The 18966-nt window shown below is 38.1% G+C and overlaps 2 protein-coding genes and 1 long non-coding RNA gene across 4 annotated transcripts in view; 1 reads left to right on the top strand and 2 right to left on the bottom strand.

The window, feature by feature from the left end:
- Positions 1-40: 40 nt before the first annotated feature.
- si:dkey-160o24.3 (N-acetyllactosaminide beta-1,3-N-acetylglucosaminyltransferase 2) lies at positions 41-4561 on the bottom strand. 2 transcript variants are annotated; one of them, XM_053505449.1, is made up of 2 exons: positions 4244-4561; positions 41-1993 (listed from the first exon to the last, which is right to left on the bottom strand). In XM_053505449.1, the coding sequence occupies exon 2, from the start codon at positions 1988-1990 to the stop codon at positions 656-658; it is 1335 nt and encodes a 444-aa protein (XP_053361424.1). In that variant the 5' UTR covers positions 1991-1993; positions 4244-4561; the 3' UTR covers positions 41-655. The 2 variants fall into 2 exon arrangements, with proteins under 2 accessions (XP_053361424.1, XP_053361423.1); XM_053505448.1 differs by lacking the exon at positions 4244-4561 and adding an exon at positions 2587-2768.
- Positions 4512-18536, top strand: LOC128531532 (uncharacterized). The gene is made up of 3 exons (XR_008361207.1): positions 4512-4595; positions 13742-13817; positions 18366-18536. It is a non-coding gene; the product is annotated as an uncharacterized LOC128531532 (long non-coding RNA).
- nrg2b (neuregulin 2b) overlaps positions 5753-18966 on the bottom strand; it is a 71221-nt gene continuing 58007 nt past the window's right edge. The window contains exons 5-11 of the mRNA XM_053505452.1: positions 16606-16664; positions 15422-15445; positions 13749-13851; positions 12762-12891; positions 10384-10517; positions 9315-9530; positions 5753-8368 (exon numbers count right to left, since the gene is read on the bottom strand). Of these exons, the coding sequence (XP_053361427.1) occupies positions 7732-8368; positions 9315-9530; positions 10384-10517; positions 12762-12891; positions 13749-13851; positions 15422-15445; positions 16606-16664 (1303 nt within the window). The 3' untranslated portion in view covers positions 5753-7731. The remainder of the gene's footprint in view (positions 8369-9314; positions 9531-10383; positions 10518-12761; positions 12892-13748; positions 13852-15421; positions 15446-16605; positions 16665-18966) is intronic.

Raw genomic sequence — 18966 nt, 5'->3', positions numbered from 1 at the left:
GTTAAAAAAAACAAGTAATTTTTTTTATACATTAGGATCACATGCATAACACTAATAATTGGAAATTTGTCATGTTTGTTTAAATACGCTAAAGGTTTTCTATACAAAATACATACAAAAACAAGGCATTGTCAAATAACGTGCTAATAATACAGGACACACAAAAGAGAGGTAGCTTTGACCAAATTAAAATATTGAGAGGTAAGGTTTCTCCTTTATAACATATACACATACAGTCCTTAGGCCAGTCTCTCTCTCTCTCTGTGTACAGAATTGTTGTATGAAGTCCTTGACTAATCCATCAACTACAGATGAAACAGTATTAATTCTTTATAAATACTTAATGTTTGTGTGCACTACACCTGTGTATGCATATTTATTATAAGGATCTTTTTTTTCTATAGTTACGTTCATGATATTTGGATTAACAATACATCAACACTTACATTCTGTCAGTGAACTGTATTTCCTGTCTATTTCACAGCTCCCATGAATGTAGTCAGGGGAGAAATGTTACTTTTCAAAGCCTGTCAAACCACAAATGTCTTTGCAGCCTTTTGACAGCAGTGGGTGGTCCTCCTTGCTAAGTTGTTCAAGTCACAATGCTGGCTTGGGTTTTTGTCTGACGCAAGCAGGTTCATTCTAACAGCATCTCTTAATGTGTGGTTTCATTTCTAAGGGCTACGTTTCTACATTCATTACTTGGTATTAAGGTCTCTAGCCACAGTTTTAATATTTCTTTGGGACTGCGTTTGTGGACCAGCAGGATGGTGTGGTGGGCACAGGGCTCCTTTGCTTCTTCAGCATTAAAGTCAAAAGTGAGGAAGGCTGGGTGGTGGACAGGAATGACCCCCAACCTTTGAAGGCACATCCCCAGGAAAACATCGTCAATCGGGAACAGATGAACTCTTTTGGACACCTGGAGAAGCCTGGCAACGAGAGCTCCAGAGTAGACTACACCTCCTCCACCTGGATAGGTTGGGTAAATGCCCTTATAGAAACTTTCAGGGATGAAATACTTATTGGTTTCTAAACGCAGAGGGACTGCAGAGGTGATAATTTCCCCAACAACAAAATCCTTAGTTTTCTTGCCATGTCCTTCCAAGTGAGGTGTTTCCTGGCTCTCCAGGTAATCCAGGAGAGCAGGTGTCCTTACAAAGACATCGTCGTCACCCTTGAACACAAAACGGGCATTCTGGCAGTGCTTGGAGAACCAGTTCCAGAACAGTATGTCTTTTAGTGTCAGGTTAAAGAAAGTATCCATAAAGTCCCACATTATAATGTCTTCATACATTTTACTCTCACTTTTAATAGCTTCAGTCAGTTCTTCATCAACTTTGCCCAAGAGAAAAACCCTGCGCACTAGTCCACCTTTCCCCACCTGCCCCTTTACCAGGCCTGAATACCCCCATGTCATCCTGATAGCTTGGCGGTTCCTGAAGTTAGGCACCTGTGATTTAATGGCCAGCAGCAATATTGGAGCCTCTTCTGTTTCGGGACACAATTCAGGCTGGTCAATGAGCAACGGGTAGTCTCTACAGTGCATAGAACTAATAAATCTCTGCATCTGAACTGGCAGAGCATAATAATCTGACTTATTCCACATTCCTTCATAGTTTGGAAAACATCCATTTTGATTTAGTGATATGATATTTTCATGAGAGATCTTTCCTGAGGCTTGAAGGAGAGGGTTATGTTGGCGGTCCATAGCATGCTGGATCAGGTTCCAAAATGCCGCTTTGTCCAGGTCCTGTCTCCAAAAGGGCTGAATGGGGTAGGAGGCCAGCACGTTGGAATTAGTGGCCCCGGGGGCCACAAAGAGGCTATATGGCAGTCTGGAGCTGCTAATTTGCCTATCAGCTGGGAATGTTTGAGTCATAGCTAAACATAAAGCCAATGCTATGTAGACGAAAAGGCAGCCAAGTAGTATACATGGTGTACATATGCAGCACAGGATCCGACAGCGGTATCTCCACAGACAACTGGCCATTGCCTTTAGCAAAATGAAAGAAAAAAATAATTACATTCTTTTCCTTCTAAATAAAAAGGTTAAGACATTGTTTCACAAACCAGTCTGTGAAGAACCCAGATGCTTCCCAGGTTTGCCCACGCCCAGCCCCCAAAGCAGTGATACCAGTTATTGTGTTTTTTATCGGAAGCTGGGAGACAATAAAAATGTAGTTCAACTGGTGTACCCATTTTGGAAACACTGGGTTACATGTGGTAATAGAGAAAGTTTTTAGATTAATTTAAGATCAGATTATGTTTACGAGAATCAGAAAATAGATTTTAATGTAACACACTGGATTATTATCAGAAAACACAGCCTACACTATTATCAGATCTGTAATACATGTTTTTCAAAGGGTGGACTTGGTATCCCCAGGGATCTATAAAGCCTAGCTAGGAGGGCGATAATTGTTTTTTACATTCTTACAATCCAATGTTATTATACACTCAGTCACTATAATAGGAACAGCTGTAGACCTGCTCATTCATGCAATAATTAACCTAATCAATTATATGGCAGCAGCAGAAGGCATCAAATCATGAACATACATGTCAAGAGATTGAATTAATACTTACACCAAACATCAGAATGTGCGTGTTTGTTTGGGGGGACGCTCAAATCTCAATTAATTTGATTTTGGCATGCTCGTTGATCCCAGAAAGGCTGGTTTGAGGATTCCAGAAACTGCTGATCTCCTGGGATTTTCACACACCACAGCCTTTATTGGTAGGGGTAAAAAAACATGAAGTGTTTCTTCAATCTTCTATGGCAGGGATAGCTGGTTAAGGCACTGGACTAGTTCCCAGGTTCAAATCCCACAACCACCAAATTGCCACTGCTGGGTCCTTAACACTCAGCTGCTCAGATGTATAATGAGGGTGTCTGTCAAATGCTATAATGTAATGTTATGGCCACATGCACTGTTGCTGCAATCTTTAACCGCACTGTTTCGGCAATCCTGTGCCCTCTGTAATCCCAGATTTCAGTTCTTGACTGACAGGAGTGGTTTTCTGCTGTTTTACCCCACCTGCTTCAAAATTAAATGCATTATGCATAAATACAGTGGTTATTTAAGTTACCACGGTCTACCTGTCCACATTTCTCAAGGCATTTACGCTGGGCGTTTACCCACCCCCATCATTCTGTGCAAAATCTTATGTGTGGAAATCAGACCAGCACAGTTTATCCCAATTATTATGTATGAATATAAAGTTTAACTAAAGCTGCTGTCTTGTCTTAACATGAATTAAGTTGTCATGCTGCTTCCAATTGACTGGTTGATCGGATAACAGCATGAATGAGCAGGTGACCAGGTATAAACTGGATACCTAGTGTGTTCTTTATTTGAGTTGTTAGACTCATGAATTGAATAGGTTGCATGCAAAACCTAAACACCTAAACAATGAGCCTAGAACTGTGCCAGATTGAACATAATGTTGGAAAGGGCAAGAATATAATATATGTCAGTGATGAACGGGCCCAAGCACCTGGGCCGTCACCGCCCGTATGAATGTATTATTTTCACTCAGGATGTTATTAGCCAATTTTCTGTAGTTTTATTATGATGTTTGTTCGTTTTTAAAAAGTCAAATGACATTATTATGCCTCTCAATGTGATGTTATTATGAAGTTATTTTGCCATAAGTTTAAGGTCTTGTCATGACGGAACCATTTGAGATATCAAAAATCCCTCAGTGAATTTTGCATCCTCAGTGTCTTGAGATCATATGTGCCCGGTTTGGTGGTGATCGCATAAATCCCCTTCACTCAATGTCATGCCACTCAATATTACTTTATTCAAGAAGTTATTAGCCAATAAGTTTTGTCATGAGAAAAGCTTAATTATGTTTATAAATCAATGGGGCTTATGTCATAGTGCTTGGGCCCTAAATAATTCTATGGGTTTCATACTAATCATAAAGCTATACATTTGGAGAAAGAATTAGCCTGCTGTTTAAGTTGTTGAATATTAATAAAATAATGTTCATGTTTAAATAGAAGGACCATAAAATATAAGCTGCATCACCGTTTGTCTGAGTTAAAGTCTCACACCTGATTGAGTCACTCCTAATATGAGCGCAGAAACATTATAGGCTAATTAAGCTTTATAAAGTAAAAAGTTTATTATCTTAAACAAGATTTTATCATTCCTTTCATTTTACAAGTAACGTTAAACAATTCAATGTCTAAACGCTGAATAGTAGATAAACAGATAAAGTCAACGTTACACACCGGGTTTGTTTTAAAGCCGCCTCACCACAAACAGATCCCGTCGGCAAATTCGCGTCGTCTGGATTGAGAAATTCCTTGGCAGAACTGACGTTGAATTAAAGAAATGTAAAAAAAAAAAAAAAGTATATATATACAAATAGAGGTTTCCGTCTTTCGAAGAAGCTATAAAATTAAAATAATGGAAAAAAATGTATAACTTTATTATTAAGCTTTATGAGCGAAAGTCAGCTCGCGTTTGAAGGAGCGCGCGACGCCGCCGCGTGCACAGGCATCTCTAACCGAAACCGGACACCAGTGAAAACCGGAAAAGCATGAAACTGGAAGCAAGCTGGCAAACAGTCCCAGCTGAAGTGTAAGGAAATATAGACCGTTTTTAATTATTATTATTTTTTTACGGTTTAGCTTAAATGGATAAAGAGACCTGCAGGAAATAAAAGTTTTCATGAACAGAATCTCTTTACAGTCCTACACCAACTTTATCAAGGTTTTAATATTTAACCCAGATATATAAATCTTAAAGTAGTTTTAAACCTACATATCAACTTTAGCGCTGATCATGATTCACATCACAGAGTTTGACAGTATGGGAATAGTTTCTGAGAAAACGTGATGATCTTTCGTGATGATTCCAGGTCAATTCCATGACTTGTATTGTAAGTATGTACAGTATAGGCTACATTTATGTATTCAGACATGTATTACACAAAAGTTATACATATTGTAAAACACATAGTTTACTGCTGCATAGGGAAAATATAGTATCAACTAGTGCACGTAATGCTACAGAATTCATGACTTTATCTAGCATTAAATTTTTTGGTGTATGATTTTAATCAGAGAATGTTTTGTGTTTATCCTCTATCATTTCCCCACCAACTTAGAAGCAATATTTCCATTATGTATGTGCTTTTGGAAAGATAAAAGTAAAAAAATAAATAAAACAAAAAAAGGTGTGCATGCATTTTTATCAATTTTGAACGTATGACTAAAACTGTACTAGTATGCAATAAATTAAATAAAATAGATATAGGTTTTAACTTTCATGGTGGAATCATGGAATCCAGTAAATAAAAGTGATTTAAAATTTACTTTGTTAAAAAAAAGTCAAAAACTTTTACTCACAGAATTGTAAAAGCAGGCCTATCTAGATGTCTATTGTTGAAAGAATTTAAACCATTTAAAATGTCAAAAAGTTACGTTGCACAGGTCATGCTGCATTCCTTGCAGTCAGTTTTATTTTTTTAAGTGATGTGTCTTTTGGCAGCAGATCAGAATAGTGAAGTACCCACCTTTAACACTTGCAGGGGAAAAAACAAAACGCTGGTGAGACTTTACCTGAAAAATGAGTAATCTCTTGTAGGAAAGATGTTAGGAGTGTTGAATTAATCTAAATGCGTGAACATTTTAATTCATAAAAAGCAAATACACATTACATAAATATGACAAATTAGGGTGTTTGTCAAAATGGTAGGAATAAAGATTTATTTCTTTTCCATATGAACAAGTGGTTTGATTTTTGTACAAGTACTATTTTCTGAGAAAACTTGCAAAAATTTCTAGCATATTCCAAGTCAAGAATGGGCATGAAAAAAAGGGGGATTTATTGCTGGATGTCGAAATGAAAAGTACACTTTCACCGCGTGAAGACAACTCAGTTGCTGCGTTTACCATGCACCCATCTACCAGAACCACTAGGACATGCAGAAAAAAGGGAAGCCTCGACAGGCAGACAGAGGAAGAACAGAACAGGAGAAGAGAGAGAGAGAAAGGAATGAAGAAAATCCATGAGTCAGGAGACGCTTTGGATGATTTTGTGAGGACACAGTGTGTGTAATGTAGAGACAGGTGTTTAATTGGGTGTGTTGGGAAGAGATTTTGAGTTTGGAAGTTTACTAGATGGAGTGTTTCCAAGGTTTTGGGCAAGTGAGAAACTTAAAACGAGATCATTCCATAATCCTTTCACTTGAAGTAGCACGCCCAAACCTGCATTGCTAACAGCAAGTCCCCAGCTTGCATACAGACAAACATGGCCAAAGAGAGAGGGGGCAACAGAAAATGAGCACTTTAAAATGTCAGGTCATCACAGACTTTTTACAGATGAGCAAAAATAGCCGGATCAGATCTGAGAATAAGAAGTGCTTATGGATCATGTTTTTTTTTTTTTTTTTTGTGTGTGTGTGTGTGTGTTGTTGTTGTTTTTTTTGTTTGTTTTTTTTAAGATGGAAAGTCCTGAGACACATAGCGGCTTTAAGCTGCTGGCATAGGAACAAGGGCGTGTGAGCTAATGGGATATGTCGGTCCATGTAGGCTAGAATCAGGCTGGATTGGTTCATCTGCAGGCAGCACCACTGCCAAACACCAGACATGGAAGGAAAGGTACAGTGCAATGAGCTCATCTCACCACCAGGTAGTGGCATAGTCACCAGTGTGTCTTTCTCAGTTCTTTTAAAGCCAACATAATGGAAACAGGGTGTAAGAGCTACCTTATGACAAAACGCATCAGAGATCACACTTGGACACACACACACTCAAACCATTAGACTAGTGCCTGTTACACTCCAACATACAACACACAGGAGCATACAGACAAAACCAAACAGATACAGGCTTACTCAGTCTTGCATTCACATGCACACACAGAGAGCACAACACTCAATCACAAACACACACACACAAATACATACACAGCCCCCCTCTCTAACATACAATAGAGAAAACACATTCATTGGACATACACACACACACACATACACTGCCATTTTGAAAACCCTGAACACCGGGGCAGGTACCGTACCTAGTACAATGCCCTATGAACACCTGCAGACCTGCAAACAACATATGATTACCAGTTGGGGGAAAAACTAAAGCATTAGAATGTCTACATGAACACACAATTTCCTGTCTCAAACAGGAAACAGCATGTCCATGGTGATTGTATATATGGTTTGGGAAAATGACTAGTATGTCAACCCCTACTCATGTAAACAAATATCTTACATAAAAGTGATTCCCATATTGCATGATGTCAGATTTAGATCACAGTTCAAATGGGGAGATCCTGAACAAACAAACTGAAAAACAAAAAAAAAAACAAGGAAAAAAAACATGTCTATATAAAACCCAGGAGTCCATTTTAAGAAAGGCTACAAAAAACTCAACGGAACCTCCCTCATCGGCATACAGCAAAAGGCACCACAATATTATTCTATTTCTAAGTTGTGAAAAAATTGGCACGTGATTCTTCTTCGTAATGCTGTAAACCAAAGAACAGAAATTACATATAAATAGTTCCCCCTATAAAAAAGTCTTTGCTGCTAGCTAGTAGACAATTTTTGCTGAAATGAAAATAAATATTTCCTTTGTTTAGAATATCTGTTTGTTATATAAAATAAAAAATATTTCTTATAGGTGCAGGTCTATCGCATATATCATTTTTTCTCTCTCTCTCCTAGATATGTTGTTTCACTGTCCTCGTCACTGCTCTTTGTTTAAAGGGGTGCATTGTCCGGTTTGGACCGTGACTGTGAAAGTTTGTTTGTGTGTGTTTTTGAGCGTGACGTGCTGCGTGCTGTACTGCTGTACGTCCGCATGTCATTGGGCCGGTAGATAGTGGCCGGCTCGTTGTTCATGCTCATGTTCTGCATGCTGAGGAAAGGCGTGCTCTCGCCATGCCCCAGCTCCCCCATCTCCTCATCCTCCTCCCACTCGCTGTCCGACAGGCAACTCTGCGAGCTGTAGTCCCTTGGACCCTTGGCACGCTGGGAAACGTGTCCATTAAGGCGCGATCTCCTGTGCCACCGACGCCCACTGCCACTCTTTTTAGGTCGCTCACGGGATGACATGTACTCCTGTGTTGTCTCGTAGTCCTCATCATCCGCAAAGCGGTATGGGCTTGACGGGAGAGAGCCAGTCGTTTCGCTGTGGTATGGGTTACGTGTGCGCCGTGGCCGGCGTAGAAGTGGCTGATCATCGCCAGGCGAATAGGAACCTACAGCCGGAGGAAGGGACAGTGCATGGCTGGCATTGGGTGTCGTGATCTGGAAGGTAGGCACCTGCTGGGGCAGTGAGGAGGAGTGGAAGTCCACTGGAGACAGACGGGCCGGTGTGGTAAGGGCTGACACATACCTGGGAGGGAAAAGGAGAGGTAAACGAGAAAAGGAAGGAAGAGGAGAAAAGAGGAGAGGAAAGGAGAGGAGAGCAATGGGAAGAAGGAGGAAGGAGAGGAAAGGAAATAGGGAAGTGAAAGAATCATAAATGACAGGAAGGTAATGGAAGGTAACGAACAAAAAAAAGCACATTTAATTTTAGGTGGCTACATCTCTACAGATGTACTTATATAATACCAGTGATGTAGTATTCTGGAGTTAAACCTTTAATACAATTAGAGATGTTTTTGGAACCACACCTTTGATTTTGATTTTGATTTGGACTATTATATTTTTTGCAAGCTCTGCTATGTAAATATTCTGCATTAATAACTGTTGATCCTGACTTGGACTTGAACTGAAAACTAAATTTAAATTCGATGTACATGTAAGGGACGGCACTGTGGTGTAGTGGTTCGCACTGTCACCTTGCACCTCTGCGGTCCGGGTACGATTCCCGTCTTTGAGTTTGCATGTTCTCCCTATGCTTTGTGGGTTTCCTCCGGATACTCCGGTTTCCTCCCATAGTCTAAAAACATCAAGATTAGGCTACTTGGTGTTCTCAAATTGCCAGTAGTGTGAGTGAGTGAGTGTATGTGTGTGTGTTCCCGGTGATGGATTGGCACCCTGTCCAGGGTGTACCCCGCCTTGTGCCCTAAGCCTCCTGGTTAGAGGCTCCAGGGACCCTGCGACCCTGAATACAGGAAAATGTGGTATAGACTATGAGTGAGTGAGTACATGAAAGTGCTAATTTCAATCCAGCCATTATCATTTGTCATGGTTCATTTTAAAATTTCTCTCAGAAGTTCAAATTCATTAAAAATAATAATAATGATAATAATAATCTAAAGATACCATTCATGTCATCATGACTTAATGTCCCCATTTTACATATTCTCCATGTTCACACCTCCCCTTTCCATCACCTGTCACTGTGAGGTGAGTCCCGCAGAGAGTCGAATGAGTCTCCGTACTGCAGGGGGCTCCGTGCAGGCTCAGAATAGCCACAGTGTGCTGCATGCCGAGCCATACATGCTGGACTGCTGCATTTACTGGTGCCCACTGAGGAAGAGAGTGCCCCCGAGTGGCAGTCCGAGTTCATGCTGTCTGACCTCTCCATACTCCATGTCCTCTCCTCGTGCCTGCAGGATTCATGATATTTTAGCATCCAGGTAATTTAAGAGAAGGCTTAGAGATAAATGTGTAAGTTTGTAAAAAAAAAAGAAGATAAAAAGAAAGACACAGCAGCGACCCAAAGTTATTGTTTAGCTTTAAGAGAAACTGTAATTTATCTGAATATCCTATTTGTAAACAGTTTATCTTATCTTTATATCTGTTGCAGCATAACTTTCATTTAAATGGCCAAATGTACGCTCGTATTACTGTAGCGAGAAATAAATACTCAAGCATTCCTTTGTAGTCTAATCTCCAAATTTCTAGATCTGTATCATTTTCATTTCAGTTAAAGAGGCACCTTTTGAGAGAGAAGAATTTGTAGCAACGTATTACTGTATACACAACCGTGACCGTTAATCAGATTATCTTTGAAAGGTGTTTTTGTTTTGAACTTGTGTTATATAGTGGTGTACTTTTTAGGTTTGCAGACGTAACAGATGAAATTTCACTAAGTGTTGCTTCTGTTGTTTTCTCAATACAGGGAAACATGTTAAAGTTATTGTCTGTGGTAATCAAAGGTGTTGAATTGATGAGTTGGGAACCACTGTAATATTTCCTTAAGTGCTTATTCTTCTTAATGTCATAATTAAACACCTGCTAATGATGCAGTAATCTATGCGAACCATCTTTACATATAGGCCATTTGTGAAATATTATTTAACCTTGTGTCATGGACTTTATGAGAGGAAAGATGGGAAGGAGACAGCTGGTGAGGTTGTGATGTACAGTAGATGGATATATGTACTGTATAAAGCAACTGTAGGAAGGATAAATAGAGAGATACACAGATCATTAAAGTTTGATAGGCGGGGTCGATACCGGTGACTGGAAGCGTGGGTGGCAGTAGAGGAGTGGTGGGACCGTGAGGACATCCGGCTGCCCGAGAAGTTGCCCGATGTCTCTGTTCCATGTCGTATCACACGCTCAGTTGCTGGGGCATTCTTAGAGATATACTGCAACACAGACAGATAAGGTTTACTGTACATGATATAGCATCATAAAGAACATAAGTATAACCAGTTTGACAGCAAAATGAAATAACTCCATTTGTGCAGTTTTTCAAAAAGAATTGCTAATAGAGAATATTTTGTGCATTTTTGTTATATATAATATATCAATAATATCTTTAATTTAAATTCAAATAAAAAAAGATATGGTATAGTGGTTAGCACTGTCGCCTTGCACCTCTAGGGTCCGGGTTCGATTCCCGGCCAGACTCGATTCCCGTCTATATGTTTGTATGTTATCCCTGTGCTTGGTGGGTTTCCTCGGGTTTCCTCCCACAGTCCAAAGATATGCAGGTTAGGCTAATTGGCGTTTCCAAATTGCCCTTACTGTGTAAATGAGTGTGTGTGTGCCCTGCGATGGATTGGCACCCTATCCAGGGTGTACCCTGCCTCGTGCCCTAAGCCTCCTGGGATAGGTTCCAGGTCCCCGCGACCCTGAATACAGGATAAAGCGGTATAGAAGATGAGTGAGTAAGTGTAAAAAAAGAAAACTCATACTTTAATTGTGATTTTGTAGTAAGTCACAACAAAACAAGTGGCTCAAACAAGTTATTGTTAAAGATCAGGAGAAATAAAAAAAAAAGGGTATTTACAGCATCATCAGGTCTACCTCTGCCTGTTTCAGTTTTACTTCGAGACTTAATGACATCTCCCTATCATATTACAGGTATGCATTGTTTAACGTCTGTTCATGCATTAAGTGCACGTCTGTCAGTCATTCAAGGAATATACCATTCCAGGAATAGTGAATAGATTAAGACAAAACAAACACAGCCCTTTCACACACACTTACACAGTGTATGTTTCTCATGTCTCTAGCTTGTGCGTCTTCGTGGTGTTGTGACTATAAACTAACTCCTTCACAGTGTTTACACTACAGTATCTCACATAGCTTTGTTAAATTGAACATAATGTAAACACAATATCCAAATAGCATGTGTCATATTTCACAGAACATTTTTTGGACAATAAGCGACACATTCCTGTACAGTAGTTCATGACTCCCAGCATATGAATGTATATAGACGTTTTTTTTCTAGGCCTCAACATTCTCCAAATATCCACTGAACACATTTAACCCTTAAATCTCGAGCATCACTAATCCATGCCAGAAACACAACACTGGTCAATTAAAAAGAAATCCTTATATGGAAATTCTATGTGTGTATGTTGACAGGGAATTTTTCAGACATTACACTGTGCATTTGGGTGTACAGTATATGCATTAAAACATAGGAATACCACTGAAGAAGGCGATTGGTTCATCTTGGTACTCATGTATCGTGCTTTGCTCAAAATGTGCAAGTTTAAAGCTTCTATTTTATGGTTACATAGTGGTTTTCAAAATGAATGTTTTTGTTATACAGTAGACAACCTTGTGTGTCAAAAAATAATAATTTGCCAAAATGATTAAAAGGCAGAAAATGCATTTATCATGTTCTACCATCAAACTGTTCATACGTACTGGCTTGTGTTTTTCAATGCCAACTTGTTTTTATGAGCTTTAATAAATAATTTCAGAGATTCATTACATCAGCTTGCCAATAAGTTTACATCATGAACCTGAGAATGATTTAACAAAATGCACCTACATACAGTAAATACACATTAACACATACAGATTTACAGTACATCAATATATATATACTGTATTTACACTTACCAACATTGTTACAATTCCAAATGTCCCATGACTGTTTGTTGATTGTTCTTTGTCTTCTCACTTCAGTTAAAATTTGTTTAAAGACTACCTCAGCAAAAATTGGCGTTGTTGTGTCATTTTTCATATTTTATATTTCACTCTTTTCACTTTTGTTATTTGAAAACTCTGAGTTGGTTTTGAACATTTGCTTTAAACATCAACCAAACCCTGATGGATAAAACCCAGTCATTCATTATTCCCGGAATTCACTTCCAGGCTTTTATGATTTACATTCGTGTCTCTCTTGTGTCGAGGATGTCTATAGGATATTTATTGCAAACACCTCATTGCTGCACCTTTAGTTTGTGCCTAAGGAGTGACTGTAGGAAAATGTGATCACGCTTTTGCAAGGTTAGTAAGGTAAAGTAAAGTCAGCTGAGGTTTTGTAGTATGTGATGGTATACATGAGATTAGGTGGAACAAATTTGCATTCAATTTAAATATTTTACACAACAGAACTAACAGAAAGTGAAATGATTCACACTCACATCGACCATAGGGATCTCCTCTGGGCTGGGACCAGGGCCTGGGTGGTTGGGTCCGTTGGCCAGCATACGATTAGAGTGTTCTACACACATGTTCTGGTGCAGATGGCTTTGCATCTTCTTCCTCTGTTTCCTGCAGGGACATTATTCCTGCTGTTTCACACATAAAACTCAGCACTTTTTTTTTTTTTTAAAGAACAATGTTCTGGAGAATTTCTTTTATCCAGACACAAGTATCACAAACAAGACCAAAAGAGATCTAATTATTGGCCAGTTAGAAAAAATAAAGTAATTAGCTTTTTTTTTTTCATTTATTTTTCATTTAAGTTTACTGACTGCAACATTTTTAAAGGCTTCAGTAAAGTGTAATTTCTAGGTTGCTCTTACAGCTAAGGTTATCTCTTTCTCTCTAACTCTCTCTCTTTATGCTACTATAACATCATTTAAAATATATATTATATCTAACTACATATGTTACAGTATAATATAAACAAATTAGATAAAAAGCTAGCAATTTACAAATGCATGAATGTGAGAGTGTCAACTCAAATATAACTGTAATCTTTCTAAAATGAGGAAAAGTGCTTTTAATATGTTTATATCCATGTTTTGGTACTGTGTAAGAGCTTTTAGTTCCGTGGGTGAAAAGATCAGAAATAAAAAGCACTAATGGCTCCAGTAAATATGATAATGTACTTGATATTCCAAATAGTAGAACAGAAACATTGCTGAGGCCATAAGGTCTGTTGAGTTTTTCAAAATCTAAAATGTTTCAGAAATTACATTTTAGTTGACTCCAAGTAGTTTAATGTCAAAGGTCAGGTTTTACAGATAGCGTCCACCTCTGTGTGCATTAGTTAATGATGCTACATTGACACTAAGACTCAAAGCTCGATCAATATCTGAACAATCAAGTAGAAAAGTTATACTTTAAGTTAAGAGTGTGGTCAGTTGAAGAAAATGTTTTTTTTTTTTTTTTTCAGGACTTACTTGGTTTTGCAGTATGCAACGACGCACACGATGCCAACCACCAGCAGAGCAACGCAAATGCCTGTTATGGTCAGTACCCGCTTTTGGTACAGTTCTTCTGCCTCTAAATAAGTGAAAAATCACCAAACACACACACACACACACACACACACACACTAAATCAGTGGCAGACATGCCATTAGACAAGAATGCTTTAGTTTGAACCATTTACCCTAAACTGTATAAGATTTCTTTAATATAAATACTATTTATACTTTTGTGATAGACAAGAACCTATAGTATGAATCAAGCAGCATGCTTTGTGTCAACTAGTACATCAAATACACTCATCTATAACAAATAGCACCAAAAACTCATTGAGAGCACAATGCCATCTTATACAGTAACTACACTATGGGAAAATATAGTTTTAATCTCTATGGTAGGATCTTACATTTTCAGAGCCAATTATGTTAAGGCAGTCAAAAAAGTTCTAGAATCCTTGCGTAACACTAAATCTGCCAAACTTAGAAAACAATAATATCACAATTTCACTGGGAAGTGTACATAAATGGAGGAATCTGCCTCTCCTGCAGTCCCAATAATACACTGGCCTACAGACATCATTAGTGAAAGATAAATAGAAGATAAAGCAATGTAAGCTTTATTGTTTTTTTTTTTTTCACAGTACATGCCTGTAAAATTGAGGTTAAAACACACAAACAGCAGTATTTGAATGCACAGGAAGAGGGTTGTTCATAAAACAATGTTGTGCTATATCAAACTGGCTAATACAGGAAAGTCTTAATATATTCTACACGGTCAGATAGCTACAGTATATCCTCTAAGTACATTTTCTAGCAATTCTTAATATGGCTTTATGAAGACCCTCTACAAAGGAGCAGTGAAGAATTTATTTTTTTTTGGTCTGGCATTAAACCTGAGGCCTCAGAGGGCAGGCGATGACCACAATGACAAAGGAAAACACACAGAACATGGAGAGGAGGAACAAGATAGAGGACTAGAGCTCTGAAAAGAAGAAAGTGACCGACAGCAGGGAGGTGAGGGGTTGGGGTGGGTGCTGAGTGTGAAAAAAGAAGAAGAGATGATGCAGGGGTGGGGGGCGGGTGGGGGGATGGCGGTGCCCAGGTCAAATGTTGAAACGTCATCTGATATCGCATTGCATGCTTGTTACAGGAAGCGAATAAGACAGAGAAATAAAACTTAACACTATTCAGGAAGCTTGTTAACAATCTAAATAGCTGTCAAACCCATTCGTCTTTCCTGTAGTTGTTAGTCCACTTTATGGTATAAATGGTCCATAATTAAAAAAAAAAATCTACTTTTGGCTACTTTAATCGTTCCAATTTTTCTGGATAGTTCCAAGTCTTGTAGCAGACAGTGGTAAGAGTAGAGATGATGTTTTTAATGATCAGATGTGTGCTTTTGATTTAAAAATAGATCTTAAATCTTAAAAAAAATCTATATTTTACTTAAGCTCTTACCAGAATTCCAAATATGAATGCACATATTACAGCACATTAAGTGTATTTGCATAGTACAATTGACTGTGTTTTAAACGCCGAACGTCTTCCTCAGTACTTTAATGGATCACTGCAGGTATTTTGATATGGCACAGAGAAAAAAAGAGATACGCCTTAAAACTAAGAGTCAAACAAATAATAGTTCCATACCCATAATTTCAATTCCAAGATGCTCTGCCAATGCAGAAAGTTGACAATGTAAAGAAAGAAAAAAAAGAAAAAACAGGTTTCAGATAAAGATGTCCAGATCCGATGGGTCAAAAATGCTAAATTATTATGTTTCTGTTTGCTTCAAGACACTGACGTGAAGGGGTGTAAGTTCCAGTAACAGACAGACAATGCAGACATACTGTGGCCAACTCCATTTTCCCCATTAGAAAACAAATTATTGTTATATTTAAGTGCACAGATTCATGCAAACACACAGACAGGCACAAAAATTACTGTTATATTTACTAAAATCCTGGGGGGTTTAGTAAACATATAATCAAATAGAATTAAATATAAATTATATAATTGAAAAAAAAAAAGGAAGAAACTGCTATTGTCTAGACACAGCTGAGTACAGATGAGTGAAGACATGGAGAATATGGCGTCTATTAATTTTTAGTTAAACAATAAAATGGGTATGTTTATTTGTTAAACTTGACTTTAACTCTTATTTCTAATGTGGAGGTTTCAAGTAGCACAACAGAGCATGCAAGATTCTTTTGATTAGCTATGGACGGGTTTAATCAGTGAGTGTTATAAATCAGATATGCTGGTTGTTAAAGGTTAGAGGTCATGCATAATGCTTTTGGCCTTGTAACACACAAGACATTACACCATTCCCATGTTAATAATTAAGATTACCTTTCGAACAGATTCTCAAAACCTCATGTGCCTCTTTTTATTCTGTATTACTTAACAGCCAAAAAAAAATAATCTAGATGAACCAACTCCTGACAAACTCCTTTCGATTATCAGAATATCTTCTTCTGGACATGACGATAAAAGACAAAAGGCTGCCATTATATTATAAAGCATGCTACATAAGCATCATTTGGGTCTCTCTCCTACTGTGCTACAATTTAAGGATCTTTCACAATAAATTTTAATAAATGGGAAAAAAAAGTGAACCTCTCACTTGGCTTCAGTTCTCATCTCATCTGCATTTTAGATGTACCTGATGAGTCAAATCAACAAAACAACAAAATGGAGACACAGTAAGGAGTGAAAAGACACGGAGAAACACAAAGACATTCGTGCATTCACCTCATACGCAGCATGCAGCTTGTAAGCAGACAGTCAGACAGACAGGCACACAGACAGACAGGAAGAAGAAATGGACATACTGTAGAAACTGGCCATAACGGAGGTTTGACAGCGATCACCAGTATAGTCATTTGGACACCTGATGGAGGGAAAACAAACCCACAAAAGGGAGAAGGAGGGGAACAAGAGGAAGGGAGGAGGAGAGAAGACAGGAGAGAGGACCAGACACAAAACGGGAAGGGGGAAGAGGAGAGGAGAAAGGGAGTAGAGAAAGGGAGAGAGTGAGAAAAGGAGCAGAGAAACACCAAATTAGAACAACAAGAGCACAGGCCGCAGGCAAAGTAGTTCTGCTTGATGATGTGAAGATCGCTGTGGGATTTAAAGAAAGACCTGTGGAGGGAGTCTGGGACTGGGAATACTCATTTTAGTCCATGTCAATAAACACATTTTCAGAAGGGCAGGTGTCAGAGTACTGGCTCGGAATGTCCTTGTTTGACCATTCAGAAGTCTCGAGAGCTTTCTGATTGGTCCATGCTGCCCATTTACAGTACACCAGTGCAAGATTATCACATTTATTCTTAAATTACGCAAAGAACATGTAATGTTATCCAACAGAACAACAGAATCTCAGAATTTCAGAAATCACATTTCTACATTAAAAACATCTCCTTATTAAAAATGCCAGGATCCAGGAATATTTCTACAAACTCAAATTCCTTTTTTTATCTAAACCTAGCTCTTTTTCCTCATTTGCCTTTTCATGCTACAGTATGTTGAGGCTAAATTTGAAAAATACAATTGCTTGTCTCAACCCCGGGTTGTCTTGGTGTCCAAGACAAGAAAACACACTGATTCGAGAAAAGTACCAGTATTTACAATAGGTATCAGAACACAAAGTTCACTTAGTTCACTTGTTTGAATGTACTGTTTTAATGTACTGTGGCGAGCCAATAACAAGTGAAATGTTCTTTATACATCCTTTAATTGATATATTTTGACTCCTCTGATGAATTATACCAATATGTTTTGTGTTCATGTTTGCTTGATCAAAACGCTAGTCAGCTAGTTACTGTAACTGCTTGCAATGTGATATTTAAATACTCAGAAATTTTTGATGATTGCAGACTTAATATACTTCATATAGATCATGCAAAATAAAGTTTGCAATCATAAAAAACTTGAAGTATTTAAATATCACTTTGCATTGCCATATTCAGTCATTCAATTAACATTAGCTGAAACTGTCAAAATCTACCATAACTACCACCCGCACCCAGTATAACTGTCATCAAATTCAAATTTAAATTTTATTTGTCAAATACACAGTCATACACAGTTGATATGCAGTGAAATGCTTATACGACCGCCCGTGACTTTAAAAATAAAGCTTATAGAAACTTTAGGTCATCGAATGTCACTAGCTTTCTTAGAATGCTGACCTTGTAGCTAAAAGTTTTGAGTAGCTATATTTCTATTCTTACGATTGATCAGCACTTAAGAGCTCACAAACACATTTGCAGCATTGTCCAATTTTAATTTTTTTTTACTATGGACTCAGAAACTCTATTTGTAAAAGGTGTAAAAGGGTAAAGTGTATTTAGTGCCTAAACTCTCTCATTCCATTCACGCATCCAAGAACCGTTAACCTTTAAAAAAAATATTTTTTTTTAATTATTTTGGTTTGGAATACTTTCAACCATTTAACATTCTCTGATTAAAAAAAAAACACTGAAAAATTCAATATATTTTAAACAATCTTGCTTAGTGCATTTTGGCAGGATTGATGGTCTGAACTGCAGAGGTGTCAGGAAGTGTGTTTTTTCTTTTCTTTTTTTTTCAGAATGGTGAAATCCGAGGAAAGGTTCACGCTGATGTAACATGGGTTACCAATATACTACACTTAGCCTTCCTCATAAACTTCCAATTATACAGTGTGCGTTTAAGCCAGAAACCAGCATAGCATTAATATGATAAAGATGTCAGAATATGTTTCCATTCAGAATAAATTCCATAAAAGCAGTGCAATGATGCCAAAAAGGGCTCCTCTTTTCCTCTCCATTTTGGGATCTTCTATAATTTATGTACTGTGAGTTCCTAAAAGCAAAGAATTCCCCTTTCTTCAGAATTTACTGCAGAGGTCAACGGGACTGCTACATTTAATTTGGCTCCGGGGTTGCTGACGCGCATATGCACAGGGATGATAGTGCTTGTGGTTGATTATACACATGCACGCATTTTCAAAGCGAAAATTTTAGGGTGACCCTTTCAGAATTACCACTGCATTGCACACAAAGAATAAAGGTCATCTAGAGAAACGGGCATTAATGTGAGCCTATGCAAACCTCTCTCCGAGCCATGAAGCTTTATATCAAATCAGAATACCGCTCTTCTTAAATACATTCATTAAGCCTAAGAGCCCTGACCAGTCCAACTGCCTATGT

The sequence above is a fragment of the Clarias gariepinus genome, chromosome 10 (genome assembly GCF_024256425.1).
Source record: "Clarias gariepinus isolate MV-2021 ecotype Netherlands chromosome 10, CGAR_prim_01v2, whole genome shotgun sequence".
Classification (NCBI taxonomy): Eukaryota; Metazoa; Chordata; class Actinopteri; order Siluriformes; family Clariidae; genus Clarias; species Clarias gariepinus.
Note: the sequence above shows the minus strand (reverse complement) of the source record. Positions and strands in the feature narration are given on the sequence as shown.